Source organism: Leuresthes tenuis, unplaced genomic scaffold (assembly GCF_036924035.1).
Source record: "Leuresthes tenuis unplaced genomic scaffold, fLeuTen1.0.hap1 SCAF_6, whole genome shotgun sequence".
Classification (NCBI taxonomy): Eukaryota; Metazoa; Chordata; class Actinopteri; order Atheriniformes; family Atherinopsidae; genus Leuresthes; species Leuresthes tenuis.
This window is the reverse complement of record NW_027325360.1, coordinates 753,892-773,927: the sequence shown is the minus strand read 5'-3', so window position 1 is coordinate 773,927 and position 20,036 is coordinate 753,892. Positions and strand designations below refer to the sequence as shown.

The window sequence follows — 20,036 nt, the reverse complement described above, 5'->3', positions numbered from 1 at the left end:
GGGGGGGGGGGGGCATGAGGTGAGGTGAGGTGAGGGTGAGGGGGGGGGGGGCATGAGGGGGAGGGGGAGGGGGGGGGGGTGAGGCTGTTACTGTAGATGTGTGAGAGTGTTTGTTGGGATAAAAACACTGAAGTTGGCTTCCCTGAGACGTCTCAAACCTCACAAACACGAGGACTCATCAGATTTTAGTGAAAGAGTTAATATTTGGACCGCCGTGCACGCTCAGGACGAGGATTAGACCGAAGGAAAGTTTCACTGCTGAGGATGCCGTATCCAGCTCAACTGGTGAAGCTTTCAGAGGCAGTACAGCCGGGTTTTACTGCATGTCTGCCCCCTTTTCCCCCAAAAAAAACTTCAAAAGAAAAGTTTCTTTGCAGTCTGTTGGTTTCTTTTGCTGAGCTGCTTTTTTTTGGCTTTATATGAAGTGGACTCAATTGGAGTCTAATTGCCTTGAATTTGACTGTATTTTTCAATTCAATTCAATTTATGATTTGCATTCAGACGACTTCTGCCAGACTTTTAAGGCTGCTGTAATTAAACCTTTACTTAAAAAAACCTACTCAACCTAGTTATATTTATCTGATAGATTCCAGTTTGTTCTTGTAAATGAAGAATCTTCCTCACACACTGGAGTGAGTCATGGAGTTCCTCAGGGTTCTGTGCTTGGACCGATTCTTTTTACTTTGCTTCCATTAGGTAACATTATCAGACAGCATGGCATAAAGTTCCATTGTTCACCTGCTATAAACCCTACAGTCCTTTACAGTACAGCCCCCCTGTACCGCCTGCCCGACGGCAGAGGCTCTAACAGGAAATGTCCCGGGTGGAATGAGTCCTTCAGGATGGTGTTTGGCTCCTCTGAGGCAGTTCGAGCCATGAAGGTCCACCAGTGTGGGTCGAGGACACCCAATGACCTTCTCAGACCTTTGGGTGAGCCTCTGGAGTTCTTTCCTGTTTGCCACTGTGCAGCTGGCAGGATGTGAGGATGCTCTCCTAAGGATGGTGGAGCGGTACAAAGACAGCAGTCTGGCTGTTGTTCTTCCTGAGGATTCTCAGGAAGTGGAGTCTTTGCCTTCTTCTGTGTGGTGTTCTTGTCCCAGGTCAGTCTCTCCTCCATGTGGACTCTCAGGAAGTCACTGAACCTACACAGGTCCCACCAATGAAAATGGGCTGAAGGTCCGTTTTATTCCTTCTGAAGTCGATGAGTAGCTCCTTTGCCTTGGATGTGTTCAGGAGCAGGTTATTGTCTCTACACCACAGTCAGCTGTTGCACCTCATCCCGGACTCATCACCTCCAGTGATGCCACGTTCCTGATGGTGCCGTCCTCATGCTTAATGAAGGTGTTGCTGCTGTGGGGGGGTGTGGGGACCAATCCTGACCCTCAGGGGGCCAATCCTGACCCTCTGGGGGCCAATCCTGACCCTCTGGGGACCAATCCTGACCCTCTGGGGGCCAATCCTGACCCTCTGGGGGCGCCCTCGGAGGCAGTCACGAGGTTCAGCAGAAACTGTGGGGAAGGATGGCGTTAAAAGCTATGGCGTTAAAAGCTGGACTGTAATCCACAAAGAGAAGACAGGCGTAGTTTCCTTGTTTCTCTCGGTGGGTCAGCGCTGTGTTCCACCACCGATCTGTTGCCCTGTAGGCAAACTGGTCTAGGTCTGACCCGGGGTCTACGAAGGTGTTGATGTGACTCCGAACCTCAGCAGCTCTACTGCCGGGTCTGTAGTTGGCAAGGTGCTGGACCGCCATCCAGGCCTTCCTGCTGTGGTTGCTGTCAATCCTCCTCCTGAAACCCTCCTTCCTGAAACCCTCCTCCCTGAAACCCTCCTCCTAAAACCCTCCTCCTGAAACCCTCCTCCCTGAAACCCTCCTCCCTGAAACCCTCCTCCCTGAAACCCTCCTTCCTGAAACCCTCCTCCTGAAACCCTCCTTCCTGAAACCCTCCTTCCTGAAACCCTCCTCCTGAAACCCTCCTCCCTGAAACCCTCCTCCCTGAAACCCTCCTCCCTGAAACCCTCCTCCCTGAAACCCTCCTCCTGAAACCCTCCTCCCTGAAACCCTCCTCCCTGAAACCCTCCTCCTGAAACCCTCGTCCCTGAAACCCTCCTTAATGAAACCCTCCTCCCTGAAACCCTCCTCCCTGAAACCCTCCTCCCTGAAACCCTCCTCCCTGAAACCCTCCTCCCTGAAACCCTCCTCCCTGAAACCCTCCTCCCTGAAACCCTCGTCCCTGAAACCCTCGTCCCTGAAACCCTCCTCCTGAAACCCTCCTCCTGAAACCCTCTTCCTGAAACCCTCCTCCTGAAACCCTCCTTCCTGAAACCCTCTTCCTGAAACCCTCTTCCTGAAACCCTCCTCCTGAAACCTTCCTTCCTGAAACCCTCCTCCCTGAAACCCTCCTCCTGAAACCCTTCTTCCTGAAACCCTCTTCCTGAAACCCTCCTCCTGAAACCCTCCTCCTGAAACCCTTCTCCTGAAACCCTCCTCCTGAAACCCTCCTCCTGAAACCCTCCTCCTGAAACCCTCTTCCTGAAACCCTCTTCCTGAAACCCTCCTCCTGAAACCCTTCTTCCTGAAACCCTCCTTCCTGAAACCCTCCTCCTGAAACCCTCCTCCTGAAACCCTCCTCCTGAAACCCTCTTCCTGAAACCCTCCTCCTGAAACCTTCCTTCCTGAAACCCTCCTTCCTGAAACCCTCCTTCCTGAAACCCTCCTTCCTGAAACCCTCCTCCTGAAACCCTCCTCCTGAAACCCTCTTCCTGAAACCCTCCTCCTGAAACCTTCCTTCCTGAAACCGTCCTCCCTGAAACCCTCCTCCTGAAACCTTCCTTCCTGAAACCCTTCTTCCTGAAACCCTCTTCCTGAAACCCTCCTCCTGAAACCCTTCTTCCTGAAACCCTCCTCCTGAAACCCTCCTCCTGAAACCCTTCTTCCTGAAACCCTTCTTCCTGAAACCCTCCTCCTGAAACCCTTCTTCCTGAAACCCTCCTCCTGAAACCCTCCTCCTGAAACCCTTCTTCCTGAAACCCTCTTCCTGAAACCCTCCTCCTGAAACCCTTCTTCCTGAAACCCTCCTCCTGAAACCCTCCTCCTGAAACCCTTCTTCCTGAAACCCTCCTCCTGAAACCCTCCTTCCTGAAACCCTCCTCCTGAAACCCTCCTCCTGAAACCCTCCTCCTGAAACCCTCTTCCTGAAACCCTCTTCCTGAAACCCTCCTCCTGAAACCTTCCTCCTGAAACCTTCCTTCCTGAAACCCTCCTTCCTGAAACCCTCCTCCCTGAAACCCTCCTCCTGAAACCCTCTTCCTGAAACCCTCTTCCTGAAACCCTCTTCCTGAAACCCTCTTCCTGAAACCCTCTTCCTGAAACCCTCTTCCTGAAACCCTCTTCCTGAAACCCTCTTCCTGAAACCCTCTTCCTGAAACCCTCCTCCTGAAACCCTCTTCCTGAAACCCTCTTCCTGAAACCCTCCTCCTGAAACCCTCTTCCTGAAACCCTCCTCCTGAAACCCTCCTCCTGAAACCTTCCTTCCTGAAACCCTCCTCCCTGAAACCCTTCTTCCTGAAACCCTCTTCCTGAAACCCTCCTCCTGAAACCCTCTTCCTGAAACCCTCTTCCTGAAACCCTCCTCCCTGAAACCGTCCTCCCTGAAACCCTCCTCCTGAAACCCTCCTCCTGAAACCTTCCTTCCTGAAACCCTTCTTCCTGAAACCCTCCTTCCTGAAACCCTCCTTCCTGAAACCCTCTTCCTGAAACCCTCCTCCTGAAACCTTCCTTCCTGAAACCCTCCTCCTGAAACCCTCCTTCTGAAACCCTCCTTCTGAAACCCTCCTCCCTGAAACCCTCCTCCTGAAACCCTCCTCCCTGAAACCCTCCTCCTGAAACCTTCCTTCCTGAAACCCTCCTCCTGAAACCCTCCTTCTGAAACCCTCCTTCTGAAACCCTCCTTCCTGAAACCTTCCTTCCTGAAACCCTCCTCCTGAAACCCTCCTCACTGAAACCTTTTTGGCTTTGGATACAAGCTAAATTTGACCAAAACACAGATCTTAACACTTAGTTACTCCCATCCAAAGTCCTACAACAGAAACATGATCTGAGCTGGAGAAATTACACATCTTGGGGTCACTTTAACACAGATGATTTATATGAAGCTAACTACATCAAACTGGAAAAGGAAATAAAGGTGGGCTATGCTTCCATTAGAATAGAGACCATAGAAATGAGTGTTGCACCCGACTTCTTTCCCTGTTTCAGTCGCTGAGCCCCCGAAAAACTACTCGGATTAAATCATTTCAAGGTTTATATGGAGCGGGCACAGGCCGGGTTAGCTGTAAGCTAAGGCCGAGAATCACATGAAACATTACAGAGTGGAAAGGATGGGGGGGTTGGACCTGCCCAGCCTTAAGGGATATTTACATGTCATTTGTTGGTGTGACAAAGATTCTGGAAGAATTTAGAGAAATCGGTGCAAGGAAGAGAAATTAAAAGTCTTATTGCAGACAGAAGAGGAAGCAAAGAGTGTAAATAAGGTGATTAAACTGGTTTAATGTGGTACAAAAATATAAAGTAGACGAGGGTTTTATCCCTGGTTCTTGACTAAAGATTTAAACGATGGACTCCTCCTGATTAACAGCTTCATGAGCTTCCAGGAGATCAAACAAAAAGATGATTTAAGTAACCGAGACCCCTTCAGATAAGGAACTTCTAAAAATAATAATAAAACCGTGTTAATCAGGGCAAAAACTCAGTAATCAGAACCATAACTGAAGCCTACAACTCAAAGAATTTGGAATAATCTCTACATTTCTGGGCAGGTAATGGAGGGAATTCAGCCACTGAAGAGGCAGAAAGAGCTGAACAGAGCTGATGGGGAACCGTCACACATCTGGAAACACAGCAGTCAGCATCACGGGTTTGGAGATTTCATTGCTGGAAAAATTGAATTAGAGTTTTTATAACACCCAGAATTAGGAATAAACACTTCATTACCGCAGCCTGAGAGGCTGTGAATGTGAACATGTTCTGGCAACATTTAGGGAAGATGTTCATTTAATTATGGGCAGGATTCTGGGTTCTGGTGCATCCAAGCCTCGTACTTTATTATATGTTGGCATCATTATGTGTTGAAAGGCGGTGGATAGATTGAAAGGGATTGTTTACATTGTTTATGCATTTAGCAGAAGCTTTTATCCAAAGCAACTTACAGGTAGGCAGGTAGGGTAGGGGGTCTAAGGACCCCTACTGGAGGTATTACCTTTCATGCAGGGGATTTGAGCCCAGGTCTCTCACATGGAAGGTGGCAATCTTACCACTATGCTATCCAGTCCCTGTTAGTAGCCGGTAAAAAGGCAATTACAAGAAAATGTTACAAGACAGACAGGAAGAAACAGGAAGACTGGCTGAAAATTATGGACGAGACGGGACTGGATCATGTATCATTGCCACCTTCTGTGTGGGAGACCTGGGTTCAAATCCCCTGCATGAAAGGTATTACCTCCAGTAGGGGTCCTTAGGCAAGACCCCCCCCCCCCCCTTACCATATCTGCCTACCTGTAAGTCACTTTGGATAAAAAAGCTAAATGCATAAACATGCATGTTATAGAACTGAGTCCTAAAATAAGGATTCAATGCTGCTGGAAGTGGGAGAAATGGACCGAATGCATAGAAACGACAGAATAAGGAGCTTCACACCCCCCCCCCCCCCCCCCACCCCCCCCCCCTGTGTGATGCTGATTCGATGCAAAGGAAAAACAAAAAGAAAGAATCAAAGAAGAAAGTCAGACATGAAGTTATTTCTGCTGCTGGATGAGCGTTCAGACGCCTTAAAAACACGACTCAGCGAGAGCTGCGGAAACAACATTTATTCACGTTATTTACAAGACTTCAAATAATTAATCAGAAAAACTACTGAATGAAACACTGAGGAGGCAGAGATACTTTAAAGAGTCACAGCTTTTACCTGCAGGGACACAACACACCAACCAGGAAGTAGAAACGCAGAAAAACAACCTAATATCACAACAAATGAAGTTAAAATCTAACCGAACGCATCCTGATCACTGCTCAATAAATAAAACTTAAAAACAAATGATTCTAACAGCAAACAGGTGTTTCACCAGCGATCAATCAGTCTGATCAGTCCATCAGGATGGGTCCATGTTCTCCCCGACTCCAGAACACAAAACCGGGTCCCAAACCTGACACTGCGTCTAAATCTGTTTCTACAAACTGGTCCTCACAAAGATAGAAACATGTAAACATGAGCAAAAACACTGAAGGGGCGGGGCCTAAGAGGACAGGTGTGTCGTCTTTCAGCAGGTAAAACGTTTGGCACAAAGTGAGCTCCAGGTCAGGGTTCTGCTCGCAGGATTCTGGGATATAAAACCCAGTCCAGGGTCCAGAACCAGTCTAAAAACGGACCGGATCGCCGGTTCCTGTCTGAGTCTAAAAGGTAGAAATAAATAAATCCAGAGCAGGTCCATGAGGTCCAGAACTCGTGCCGCCTGGTTCAGTTCTGGGCGTGAAAAACAGATTATTTCTGTTGAAATGAAAAGTTAATGAAACAGAACCGTTTCGGTCCTTTGGTCCGGGTTAAACCTGCATCAGAACCACCTGAAGCGAAGCCAACCGGCCCGTTGTAGTGGTTCTGATCTGCTGCTGGGACTGTTTACCCTGAACCTACCCCAGCAGGAACCGGTCAGATCGGGCCGCCCTGACCCGGGTCAGACCGGGCCGCCCTGACCCGGGTCAGACCGGGCCGCCCTGACCCGGGTCAGACCGGGCCGCCCTGACCCGGGTCAGATCGGGCCGCCCTGACCCGGGTCAGATCGGGCCGCCCTGACCCGGGTCAGATCGGGCCGCCCTGACCCGGGTCAGATCGGGCCGCCCTGACCCGGGTCAGACGTGGAGGCGGGAGTGTCGCAGCTTCCACCTCCTGGACCGGACCCTGAAGAAGAAGAACAGCAGCATGAGGAAGAGGCAGGAGCAGACGTACAGAACCACACACAGACTCATGTCCACGCTGTTGAAGCCCAGACCCAGAATCCACACGCCACCGCCTCCACCGCCGCCACCGCCGCCGCCACCGCCGCCACCGCCGCCACCGCCCAGAACCTCCTTCTTCTCGCCACTCGGCTGTCCGGGTCGAGGCTCCGGCTGCTCCTCGGGTCGGCTCTCCGGCGCCTCCTTCGCTCCTCCAGCTGTTCGGCGCTCCACCCGCTGCTGGCTGGTCAGAACCAGCTCAGGGGGAGGAGCCGGGAGGCGTGGGGGGGTCAGGGAGTATCGGGGCGACAGGTTGGCGGCGCCGTAGTGGCGTTGGAGGAAATGCAGGACGCTGGCGTGGTTCCACACATGGACGCCGTTCTTCTCCTCGTGGCAGGAGGGGCAGAGGGAGGGGCTTGGCCACGGCGCTTTGGGAAAGAGGGGGTCATCGCTCAGAGAGCCTGGAGGAGGAGAAGAAGAAGAAACCATCAGCTGCAGAACGCTCAGACCCAGTGAAGCAGGTTTCGGTTCCGTACCGGCCAGCCTGGCGTTGACCCGGTTGTGTTGGTTCCACAGCCACATGATCTGCTGCTCTCGGCTCTTCACGCCGTCCAAGCTGGCGGCCGCCGCCTTTTCAAAGTGTCGACCACACTCCTCGCAGCCGAAGAACGTCCGGATGTAGCGCCGCATCACCTGCAGCACCGGCGCCGCCTCGCCCTCCAGACCTGCGTCACGCACACAGACACGACTCAGCATTTCTATGTTTTTATGTTGTCTGTCCAAAAGGCAAAACGGCGTTAAAACCACTACGTACCCGTGTTGTCCAGAGCGGTGGGTGCGGCGTCATGTCGGACGGTCAGAACGTGAAACAGAGTCCAGAGGGAACAGGGGTAACCCCGGAGCCCCGCCCTGCTGCCCTGGCAGCCGACCCAGCGAAGCTCTGAACCCAAGAACACGCCTGAGATCTGCACAGGAAACAGGAAGTGAGCTGTGTGCGGGCGAGGGGAGGAACTGCGATCCTTATGGACGGGTGCGAGGGGAGGAACCGCGGTCCTTAAGGACGGGTGCGAGGGGGGGAACTGCGGTCCTTATGGACGGGTGCGAGGGGAGGAACTGCGGTCCGGACGGACTGGCGCGAGGGGAGGAACTGCGGTCCGGACGGACGGGTGCGAGGGGAGGAACTGCGGTCCTTATGGACGGGTGCGAGGGGGGGAACTGCGGTCCTTATGGACGGGTGCGAGGGGAGGAACTGCGGTCCTTATGGACGGGTGCGAGGGGGGGAACTGCGGTCCTTATGGACGGGTGCGAGGGGGGGAACTGCGGTCCTTATGGACGGGTGCGAGGGGAGGAACTGCGGTCCGGACGGACTGGCGCGAGGGGAGGAACTGCGGTCCGGACGGACGGGTGCGAGGGGAGGAACTGCGGTCCTTATGGACGGGTGCGAGGGGGGGAACTGCGGTCCGGACGGACGGGTGCGAGGGGAGGAACTGCGGTCCGGACGGACGGGTGCGAGGGGGGGAACTGCGGTCCGGAGGGACTGGTGCGAGGGGAGGAACCGCGGTCCTTATGGACGGGTGCGAGGGGAGGAACTGCGGTCCGGACGGACGGGTGCGAGGGGAGGAACTGCGGTCCGGACGGACGGGTGCGAGGGGGGGAACTGCGGTCCGGAGGGACTGGTGCGAGGGGAGGAACTGCGGTCCGGACGGACGGGTGCGAGGGGGGGAACTGCGGTCCGGACGGACGGGTGCGAGGAGAGGAACTGCGGTCCGGACGGACGGGTGCGAGGGGGGGAACTGCGGTCCGGACGGACGGGTGCGAGGGGGGGAACTGCGGTCCGGACGGACGGGTGCGAGGGGGGGAACTGCGGTCCGGACGGACGGGTGCGAGGGGGGGAACTGCGGTCCGGACGGACGGGTGCGAGGGGGGGAACTGCGGTCCTTATGGACGGGTGCGAGGGGAGGAACTGCGGTCCTTACGGACGGGTGCGAGGGGAGGAACTGCGGTCCTTACGGACTGGTGCGAGGGGAGGAACTGCGGTCCTTATGGACGGGTGCGAGGGGAGGAACTGCGGTCCTTATGGACGGGTGCGAGGGGAGGAACTGCGGTCCTTATGGACGGGTGCGAGGGGAGGAACTGCGGTCCTTATGGACGGGTGCGAGGGGAGGAACTGCGGTCCGGACGGACGGGTGCGAGGGGAGGAACTGCGGTCCTTATGGACGGGTGCGAGGGGAGGAACTGCGGTCCTTACGGACGGGTGCGAGGGGAGGAACTGCGGTCCTTATGGACGGGTGCGAGGGGAGGAACTGCGGTCCTTATGGACGGGTGCGAGGGGGGGAACTGCGGTCCGGACGGACGGGTGCGAGGGGAGGAACTGCGGTCCTTATGGACGGGTGCGAGGGGAGGAACTGCGGTCCTTATGGACGGGTGCGAGGGGGGGAACTGCGGTCCTTATGGACGGGTGCGAGGGGAGGAACCGCGGTCCGGACGGACGGATGCGAGGGGAGGAACTGCGGTCCTTACGGACGGGTGCGAGGGGAGGAACTGCGGTTGAAAGGAGGGTTGAAAGACTTTCAGGGTTAGAATCGGGTTCTCCGCGGTCTCACCCTCATCTTGTTGTCCACCAGGTCCAGGACGGCCTGGTACGGGATTCGTTGTAGCGGCAGACTGAGCAGCCAATCAGAGAGAGTCTCCATCAGCTTCACCACTGAGCCTCCGCCTGGATACAGCTGCAGGAACACGGAGAAAAGGAGTTTCCACCCGAACATTTGGGGTGAGTTTGCAGGGTCAGCACAGCATGAAGAGTAATTAAAGGATCATTTCGCTTTATTTAGGACGACTTTACTCTGTTCAGGGAGCAGAAGAATGAAAAATAAACCCTATGTTTAACATTTATTACTGTGCCTTTATTCTTTTATCTTTTCTTTTATCTTTTCTTTTATTCTTTTATCTTTTATTCTTTGAAACATTTTTACTGTATTTCTGTATTTCGTCGTTTCATTTTGATTCATGACAGGATTGAAGACTTCTTTCCGTTACCTTGGCAACCAAAGTGACAAAGTCCTTGAAGACCTTTAGCTCCTCCCCCTCCAGCGTGCTGTGGGCGGCGAGCTCGACTCTCAGCAGGTAGTGAAGCGCCGACTCCAGATCGGCCGCGTACAGCTTGGACCTGCAGAGACGCACAGTTTAGAGCTCGTGTTCGGAGTCGGTCCGATCCAGCAGCTTCGCTCCAGAACCAAGACTCTGACCTGTCAAAGTCCCTCCATGGTTCTGAGGCCCGTCGGTCAGCCGTCGCCGTCGCGTGCGCCGCCAGTGAACCGCTGCTGCGCTGGACGCCCGGCAGCGTCCTCAGCAGGGAGGAGAAGAAGAAACGAAGCCTCTTCTCACTGCAGGACGAGAACATTTTTTCCACTTTTACATCCACAGACTAAAGCCGCGGCGCCCGACTGAGGCAGCGGCGCCAGACTGAGGCAGCGGCGCCCGACTGAGGCAGCGGCGCCCGACTGAGGCAGCGGCGCCAGACTGAGGCCGCGGCGCCAGACTGAGGCAGCGGCGCCAGACTGAGGCAGCGGCGCCAGACTGAGGCAGCGGCGCCCGACTGAGGCAGCGGCGCCAGACTGAGGCAGCGGCGCCCGACTGAGGCAGCGGCGCCCGACTGAGGCAGCGGCGCCCGACTGAGGCAGCGGCGCCAGACTGAGGCCGCGGCGCCCGACTGAGGCCGCGGCGCCCGACTGAGGCTGCGGCGCCAGACTGAGGCAGCGGCGCCAGACTGAGGCTGGGGCGCCCGACTGAGGCTGCGGCGCCCGACTGAGGCTGCGGCGCCCGACTGAGGCATTTCCTGGTCTAGTGAAATGAGATCAGTGGCAATGAGCTGGAAACCTCCAAAGCAGGGGTCCCCAAACCTTCCCAAAGAGGAGATGTTCCGTGAAGCTGGAACTCACCTGTGCAGGTGAGAGTGCGTCCCGTTGGGCTGCAGCAGGTAGATGGAGGGGAAGACCGCGATCCCCAGAGCGTCCAGCAGGGGGAGCTCAGAGCTCAGAGTTCTTCTTACCTGCACACCTGAGTACAGCAGCAGGTCCAGGATCACCTGAGACACACAGGGATACTGTAAAACACCAGCTACACCCGAGGCTTTGGACCATCTGATCGGTTCTGGACCGGCTCACCTCCCGCCCGACGTACGACTCCGGCTCCTCCACGATGATGGCGGTGTAGTGATCCGCCGGCCGGGCCAGCAGCGGGAGCAGCTCAGCAGAACTACAAACAGACAGAGTTTAGCAGTGCAGCCCGGTTCTGACGAGGTCTGGTTCTGGGTCAGGTGCTGGTACCTGTACGGCTCTAAGGGAGGGCAGCGCTGGGGGCGGTCCAGCTGGGTGTGGTTCTGCAGGATGTTCACCATCAGCTGGCGGACAGACTGGATCTCCCGGTCTGCACCTGAACATTTGATTTTATTCACTTTCGGCTCCTAAAGGTTTTAGGAAAGCTTTAAAGGGCGAGCCTCACCTCTGAAGGTCGTCCCCCGGTCTGCCGGTGCACCGTGGGCCCGGAAGTACTGCAGAGAGAAACAGCAGCAGGTTACTTCAGCTCTGCTCCAAGCACAGGTGGGACGCAGCCCTGGAGCGTACCTTTAGAGTCGGGTAGAACTTAATGCTGTAGTCTTTGCAGACGTCGAAGTTTTCCTCCTGAGCGCAGTCCAACACGGCGACGCCGATCGCTTCCTGCCAGTCTGAACCAAACAAACACATCGAGTTACTACAGGAAGGTTAGAGTCAAATTTATCTGATAGATTCCAGTTTGTTCTTCCTCACACACCAGAGGAAGTCCTGGAGTTCCTCAGGGTTCTGTGCTCGGACCGATGAACAAGCACAGAACCCTGATAAAGTTCCATTGTTATGCTGATGATACTCAGCTGAACTTATCTATGAAACCAACAGGTTGGTCAGACTACAAGCCTGTCTTAAAGACATAAAGACCTGGAAGTCTCTGACAAAACTGAAGTTTGAAGGATTTAAGCTTCTTCTCCTCACATATAAAGCTCTTAATGACAGAGCTCCATCATATCTTAAAGATCTCACAGTTGGATATTTCCCCAACAGAGCACTTTGCTCTCAGGCTGCAGGTTTCCTTGTGGTTCCCAGAGTTTCTAAAAGCAGAATGGGAGGCAGAGCCTTCAGTTATCAGGCCCCTAAAAGCAGAATGGGAGGCACAGCCTTCAGTTATCAGGCCCCTAAAAGCAGAATGGGAGGCAGAGCCTTCAGTTATCAGGCCCCTAAAAGCAGAATGGGAGGCAGAGCCTTCAGTTATCAGGCCCCTAAAAGCAGAATGGGAGGCAGAGCCTTCAGTTATCAGGCCCCTAAAAGCAGAATGGGAGGCAGAGCCTTCAGTTATCAGGCCCCTAAAAGCAGAATGGGAGGCAGAGCCTTCAGTTATCAGGCCCCTAAAAGCAGAATGGGAGGCAGAGCCTTCAGTTATCAGGCCCCTAAAAGCAGAATGGGAGGCAGAGCCTTCAGTTATCAGGCCCCTAAAAGCAGAATGGGAGGCAGAGCCTTCAGTTATCAGGCCCCTCTCTGTGGAACCAGCTGCCAGTTTGGCTTCAGGAAGCAGACACCCTCTCTACCTTTAAGATCAGGCTGAAACTTTCCTTTCTGATAAAGCTTATAGTTAGGGATGGCTCAGGTGAGCCTGAAACATCCCATAGTTCTGCTGCTATAGGCCCAGCCTGCTGGGGGAGCTCCCATGATGCACCTCTCCTCCCTCCATGTTCTGCTGCTGTAGGCCCAGCCTGCTGGGGGAGCTCCCATGATGCACCTCTCCTCCCTCCATGTTCTGCTGCTATAGGCCCAGCCTGCTGGGGGAGCTCCCATGATGCACCTCTCCTCCCTCCATGTACAGATGACATCATTGCTGTCATTAACTTGTGTTTCTCTCTCTCAGCAGGTATCTCTGGCCTGGTGTTACGCTGCTTGTTGTCCCCTCTTTCCTGTCCTCTCAGCCCCAGCTGGTCCACGCAGATGGACCCTTCCTGGTTCTGGTTCTGATGGAGGTTTCTTCCTGGTTCTGGTTCTGATGGAGGTTTCTTCCTGTTAAAGGGAGTTTTTTCTCTGCAGGAGATCTTATGCCATTCAGTTTCCTCCTCTTGAGAAACTCTCCTTTTAATCTAATTCAATAAAACTTTATTAATCCCTGCAGTATTAATCATTAAAGACCAGCTGTTGTTACAGATAAATGACAGAATAAAATGTAAAGGAAGGCCGGTGTCAGCTGTTGGGGGCGGAGCCTCAGACAGCTCATTAGCATATCCATAGATCTCCATTTAAGTCTGAAGCATCGAAGGAATGTTGGAAAAAAAACAAACTTTCAAATGTACATTTTTAGGGTTTTAAAACAAACAATAACTGACGTTATTATTATTATAATAATATATATATGTTATATTATATTATTATTGACTCTCAGAGGGAAATCTAACAAAGTGAGGGTCAAGGTCTTTGTTCACCAGACGACCTTTGACCTCCACAGCCGGTGTGTGTGTGTCTGTTGGTGTTACCGACTTTGTGGGGACCACTCAGTATTTTTCCCATTTACAGATTCCCTTCATCTGCTAAAAGATCCGGTTCAGCAGGAACCGGTCCAGCTGGGTCCAGCTGAGTGTGAAGAAGGTTTAAAGTGTGTTTATTTTTGAGACTTTCTGGGGATACCTTTAAAAGTGTGTGTTTTTGTAAACTCATTATGGGGACATCAAGGTGACTTTATGACTTTTTGGGGACTTCCTGTAAAGGAACACTGCAGGTCTGATGGGATTTTAGAGGGTTAGAACTTGGTTTAAGGGTTTGGTAGAGGGGGGGGGGGGTGGTAGTTGAGGGCAGTGAATGCATTGTGTTACTGGGGGGTCCCCATGGGGATACAGAAACAAACGGGTGTGAGCTGGTGATTGAGGCTGAGACAGATGGACTCTAAGGACCAGTTCCCACAGGCTGTTTTACGCCTACTTTGGTGTCGATAAAGTCCCTGAGGGGTGTTTGTCTCTGGCTTTAGTTGCTGCTCTTTGGACAGTTTAATGAATGATTTCTTGTTTTCCCACATTTTGAACCAACAGCAGCTCAGACTTTGTTCTGATTGTTATCAGCTCAGAAAAAGGTGCTGCAGCTGTTTCTGGTCTCACAACCTGCTAAGTTTTCACTCCCAAAAACACTGAGTTTTCACTAAAGCTGACCTTCGTCATCACAGCCAGTCAAGATAACTGAATCTTAACCAAGTACCGGTTGATAAGTTACCGTACCGTTTTATTAGTTTGGTTTGTTCCTAAAGTTTTGGATCGTTTTCTGAGCCACAGAAAGGATCTGAGAAATAACTCCTCAGGGTTTATTTACTGATTTATTTCTTCCTTTAGCAGCAGCTAATGCTAACAGCTTAGCTAATGAAATAACTCCTCAGGGTTTATTTACTGATTTATTTCTTCCTTTAGCAGAAGCTAACGCTAACAGCTTAGCTAATGAAGATGACGTACAGCAACTTCTATGGAGTTACTGCTGTTCCTTTCTGAAAGATGAACATTATTGTTCCCACATTACTTTGTTAGCTGAAGCTAACGCTAACAGCTTAGCTAATGAAGATGACGTACACCAACTTCTAAGGAGTTACTGCTGCTCCTTTCTGAAAGATGAACATTATTGTTCCCACATTACTTTGTTAGCTGAAGCTTTCTAGCTGAACGGTTCCGTTCTGTAACTCAGACAACCTGCAGCTGTGTTTAAGGTGTGTTTCCAACACAACACCGGTCCTCTCCTCACTCTCACTGTGCTAACGCTACATTATCGGCATGTTTCTGATAAAGATGGAGGTCTCCAGGTACAACTGTTTAATGAGGTTAATATATCCAAAATGTTTAAACGCAGTAATTAACGGTTCACATGCATTACTACGAGTTACGCTGTGCACATCTCCGGCTTGGTCCATTACTGCTGATGAGAAAGCATTGTTTGCTAGCATCTGCTGCTAACTTACAGCTAACTGCTAACTCACAGCTAACTGCTAACTCACAGCTAACTGCTAACTTACAGCTAACCGCTAACTCACAACTAACTCCTAACTCACAGCTAGCTGCTAACTCACAGCTAACTGCTAACTCACAGCTACATGCTAAACTGTTTCCCTCTGGGATCAATAACTATTTAACTACCTGCCTATCTCATTAAAAGGTGGAGCTGAGCTCCACCCTGAAAACAGGCTGTGAACACAGGAGTTAAACCGGGCTGAGCTTAAACCAGCAGGTGTTCTGAAAAAAGTCTGTCTCAAACATCTCAATAAGACCCCAGAAAATGGTGTTAAATTGTTTAAAAAAGGCAGAATATGTCGCTTTAAGTGTAGCACAGAGTTTATGATGATAAATGAAGGAACAGAAGCTTCATACTGTGAGAAATTACTGATTAACCTTCCGGTAAGTGTGATGTTGGGAGCTACTTTCTGTACTTTTCCAGCTGTCGTAGATAAGCTCCACGGTTTCACGCTGACAGATGTTTTCGCTCAGCTGCAGATGAGGACTCAGCCCTGATGGCATTTGTTGTGATTTGGTGACAGAGGAATAAAAGTGGTTCTCTGAGCTGTGAATCACTTTTAAACCTGAAGCAGACACCATCCAGATGTTAGCAGCTGTTAAACTTAATGAACCTCCATCACTGGTTCATGCTCAAAGGAAAAAACATGGAAGCTGTACAACTTCATAACAGGACATTTTCTGGACATTTTCTGGACATTTTCTGGAAGTTCAGATTTTATTTAACGAAACAAACCTTGAAATAAAAGAAAATGATAAATCTGGAGGTAAAACCAGAAATCAGAGTGAATTCAGGTAGCTTCAGGGGGTCTGACCTGAAGAACCCCCACTGGAGGTGGGTCTCACCACCACAGCATCCAGTCTGGTTACCTGGTTACCTGGTTAACTGGTTAACTGGTTAGTGTCAGGTGTGTTAAACCGTGGCTGGAAACTGACAGCAGGTCCGTTAATTCATGTTACTGTTCACACTAAAAACACGGAATCACCTGCTGCTCCTCAGAAAACACGACCTCCGACTCCGTTAACCGACCACCTGTTAGTTAACCAGCGCTAACTACCAGCTAACCAGCGCTAACTACCAGCTAGCAACAGGCTCTGTTGATGCGTTCAGGAACCAGTTTGCTGTCGTCACAACACGCTGCTAACTTTAACCTACAGCGGGTTAACGGTACTTATGACGTGACCGGTTCTGGTTAATGCCTCTTAGTTAGCTGGTTTAATTAGCTAGTTTAACTCACAGTAACGTGCGGAATCATTCAGAACTTCGCTGAAAACAATGCTACTTTAAAGCTTCCTCACATCGCTGAAAAGCGAACAGCACCAAGTAAAGTTATGATTTTACTAAAATTGACATTTGAACTCGGATTTTATTGATGCCGAACTGACGACGGTGTTCAATATAATCTGTGTGAAACACCAGATAATACTAAAAGATCGGCTGCAGTCTTACCTTTCAACGGAAATTACATAAATGGCACTATTTTGAATAGAATCTCGTTTTGCGACGCACAGATCGGGACGGATATGTTCCGTGAGTGGAGCGGTACCTTTAACGTCTTGGGCCAGAGCCTTCCATGTGCTGGAATACTGGATGCAGTGCCCACACCAGGAGGAGTAGAACTGGACCAGCCAAGCCGACGACGAGTTTGTGATGGTGGGTTTGAAACTGCTGCCACTCAGGATCACCAGCGGGTCCTCCTCAGTGTACAGCCGGGCTGCGCCCCCCAAAGACCGGGGGACGAGCCAGAGGACGGCTGTCGCCAGGAACCAGAACCGGGCCATCCCTGCCGCGCGTGGGGAGACACCGATTGTGATCGGTCAAAAAACCGGAGAGTTTCTGCCGAAACCGAGGTGGGGTAGCCGGGAATACATGAGCGCAGCTGCCGCTGATTGAGAGCGTGTTTTCTGCAGAGAGGCGCGCGGACAGAGGTCTCACTCTGACCCGCTTCCCGGGAACCAAACGGATGAGTTGCAGTCAGTTCAAAGTTATTACAGTGTTATGTTCAAGAGGCTCCCTGCTTTAAACCTCTAAGATATGTTAACCTAAAACGAGTAATTATCACGGATCTCAGAGTTAAAAGTGTTCACCGATTAAAAGATTGAACGTGGGCAACTCTATCTCTAACTTAATTTATTATTATTTAACAATCATACACAGAGGAACTGGTCGAAAGACTGAAAAATAAATAAATAATGAAAAACATGTTTACATGAATAAGCAGAGATGCAATATATTTACATTTTCTTTGTTTTTTGTTGCGTTTGTCACGTTTTTGTTTCAACCGCGGAGTGATTCATCTGTTTTCATAAAAAGCTTTGTAAGAAAAACGTAAATTACGTAATGCTGACGTAGCAGCGGTGTTGCGTTTAAAGAGCTCAGACATTTATACTCTACGGGTTTAAAGGTAAATAAAACATGATTTCAGAGGTCTTTAAATGGTAAAATGTCGCATTAAAGTATCTAAAACACTGGCTTGAAATACAAAGCAGTAAAATTAGGTTAAGTTTGAAGTGTGGGAAAATAAAACGCCGTAAAATGAAAGAATTTCAGACAGTTGGAGAGTTTGTTGGTGAGTAAACAACAATGAAGCTGCCAGTTGTTTGAAAGATGAGCAGAAAACAGACAGAATGAGTCCGCTGAACAGTTGCTTTGGATCTAAATCTAGAACATTTGTTCAGATGTTTAAATGTTCACTTCAGAGTTCAGAAGGTTGTCCGGCTTCCGTACTTGTACTGTGCCGACGTTCAGCGTCTTGTTGCCATAGAAACCATTCGGTGAGACTCCGGAGGACGCGAACAGAAACCTCAGGTGAGTCTCTGTTGAAACGAGGACTGAAAACCAGTTCTTTGTTCACGTGTCTGTTAAATAAAAGTTCAAACTTATCGAATAATTCCAGAATTAGGTTTTTGTTGCCTTTGGAAAACTTTTCTGCCGGGACAGGACAGTGATCGGCTCACATCACGTGATCATTTGATCGATCAATCTGTGACAGGTCGCCTGATCCTCGGAAACACCGGAAGAACCAGAGGAGCAAACATGACGTCACCGCGGCTGGGCGTGGTCAGAGACTCCATGCTGAGCGACCCGCTGCTCATCAAGGTAAACAGAACCATCTTTAAAAAGAGGCTCAAGCACGTTTCAAAGCCACAATATGAATGAAAAAAGAACAGTTTAAGAAATAATGAACGAGGGTTAAAGATGAAAATGATTATTATAGAAAATATACAGCAGAAATATTTAAAAGCAACAAAAGGAAAAACAAAATAAGTAAAAATCAGGGCAGATCAACCAGTTAAATTTGAGAAAACTTCACATTTTAACATCCAGGTTCCAACAGGCTGCAGATTAAAAACAGATAAACTGTAACTGGGGAAAGGAATGTCAGTAAGAATCAGTATAAGACACCTTCATTCAGGCTATAATTATAATAAAACATGTCTGCCATCGAGTGGTAGTGAGCAGAAACTAGATCTGATGTTAATGTGGGACTTTCAGCCTGAGACAGAAAAAGAGAGAGAAAGCTGTCAGACATCAACGTTTAATTCAGTCTGAGCAGCTGAGAAAGATCTGCAGCTGAGAAAGATCTGCAGCTGAGAAAGATCTGCAGCTGAGAAAGAACTGCAGCTGAGAAAGATCTGCAGCTGAGAAAGATCTGCAGCTGAGAAACACAGCTGAATGTCATCTGCACAGCAGTGAGAGGATTTGTCCTTAAAGAGGGAGCCGATAGAACAATAAAGGCCCCAGAACTGAACCCTGTGGGACACCGTAGGAAAGAGCAGCTGTACTTAGAGGCAGATAGATACGAGCTGAACCACTGCAAAGCAGACCCTGATACACCCACCCAGTGTCTCAGCCCATAATGTGATGGTCAGCGGTATCAGAGGCAGAGGCCCGGTCCAACACCAGCAGAACAGAACACCCTCCTGAAGATATTTCTGGGACTCTTTCTGTAGGACAAGCTGTAAGCTGCTGAGTAAAATCTCAGCTGTAAACGATAATTTGGTCTGCAGCCGCTTAGAATGAGATGAAGATGACGCTGTTCTGTGTGCAGGCGCCCCTCGGTAAGACCCGGTCCAGAGGTCTGGCTGTCCCCGGTCCAGACTTCACCTTCGGAACCAGCAGCAGGCACCTGAGAGACGGAGGCGTGGCTGAGGGTAAGCTCCGCCCCCTCAACAACATTCAGCACACTGCAGCTTTAAGACACAGCTAATGCTAGTTAGCATGCTCAAACATTAGCATGCTAGTTAGCATGCGCAAACATTAGCATGCTAGTTAGCATGCTCAAACATTAGCATGTTAGTTAGCATGCTCAAACATTAGCATGTTAGTTAGCATGCTCAAACATTAGCATGTTAGTTAGCATGCTCAAACATTAGCATGCTAGTTAGCATGCTCAAACATTAGCATGTTAGTTAGCATGCTCAAACATTAGCATGCTAGTTAGCATGCTCAAACATTAGCACAGCTGCAGATGTAAATATTCACACACAAAGTGCTGCAGATACTCAGAAATTAAATAAAGCACAACAAATGTCTCAAAGCACTTCAAAGCTACAGTCCAATTCAAGCCAATTCATTCTAATACAGTCATAATCCAATTAAATCCAATTAATTAAATTCCAAATTAGCCCAATTCATACAGAACCAAAAAAAAAGTTCAACAGATTCCCTGAAGCTTCTCTCTGATCCTGAGCTGCACGAGGCGACTGTGGAGAGGAAAAACTCCCTTTAACAGGAAGAAACCTCCATCAGAACCAGGAAGAACCCTCCATCAGAACCAGAACCAGGAAGAAACCTCCATCAGAACCAGGAAGGAACCTCCATCAGAACCAGAACCAGGAAGAAACCTCCATCAGAACCAGAACCAGGAAGGAACCTCCATCAGAACCAGAACCAGGAAGAAACCTCCATCAGAACCAGAACCAGGAAGGAACCTCCATCAGAACCAGAACCAGGAAGAAACCTCCATCAGAACCAGAACCAGGAAGGAACCTCCATCAGAA

At 50.6% G+C, this 20,036-nt stretch overlaps 2 protein-coding genes across 2 annotated transcripts in view; one reads left to right on the top strand and one right to left on the bottom strand.

Annotated features, from left to right (window-relative positions):
- Positions 1-5,847: 5,847 nt before the first annotated feature.
- On the bottom strand, positions 5,848-16,944 carry qsox2 (quiescin Q6 sulfhydryl oxidase 2). The gene is made up of 12 exons (XM_072387127.1): positions 16,580-16,944; positions 11,605-11,705; positions 11,483-11,531; positions 11,308-11,413; positions 11,146-11,236; positions 10,921-11,066; positions 10,228-10,365; positions 10,019-10,148; positions 9,586-9,708; positions 7,797-7,947; positions 7,519-7,707; positions 5,848-7,443 (listed from the first exon to the last, which is right to left on the bottom strand). Exons 1-12 carry the CDS (start codon positions 16,812-16,814, stop codon positions 6,899-6,901), a joined length of 2,004 nt encoding a protein of 667 aa, XP_072243228.1. The 5' UTR covers positions 16,815-16,944; the 3' UTR covers positions 5,848-6,898.
- An 843-nt stretch (positions 16,945-17,787) lies between these two features.
- cfap77 (cilia and flagella associated protein 77) overlaps positions 17,788-20,036 on the top strand; it is an 11,652-nt gene continuing 9,403 nt past the window's right edge. The window contains exons 1-3 of the mRNA XM_072386872.1: positions 17,788-17,841; positions 18,026-18,132; positions 19,085-19,187. Of these exons, the coding sequence (XP_072242973.1) occupies positions 18,070-18,132; positions 19,085-19,187 (166 nt within the window). The 5' untranslated portion in view covers positions 17,788-17,841; positions 18,026-18,069. The remainder of the gene's footprint in view (positions 17,842-18,025; positions 18,133-19,084; positions 19,188-20,036) is intronic.

What these genes read in the sequence shown, in the direction of transcription:
- qsox2 (XM_072387127.1), bottom strand. Translation starts at nt 16,814, where the DNA reads ATGGCCCGGTTCTGGTTCCTGGCGACAGCCGTCCTCTGGCTCGTCCCC. An exon ending in AGTTCTACCCGACTCTAAAG is followed by an intron (nt 11,532 to 11,604) that starts GTACGCTCCAGG and finishes TTCTCTCTGCAG; the next exon opens with TACTTCCGGGCCCACGGTGC. An exon ending in CCGGGGGACGACCTTCAGAG is followed by an intron (nt 11,414 to 11,482) that starts GTGAGGCTCGCC and finishes TCAAATGTTCAG; the next exon opens with GTGCAGACCGGGAGATCCAG.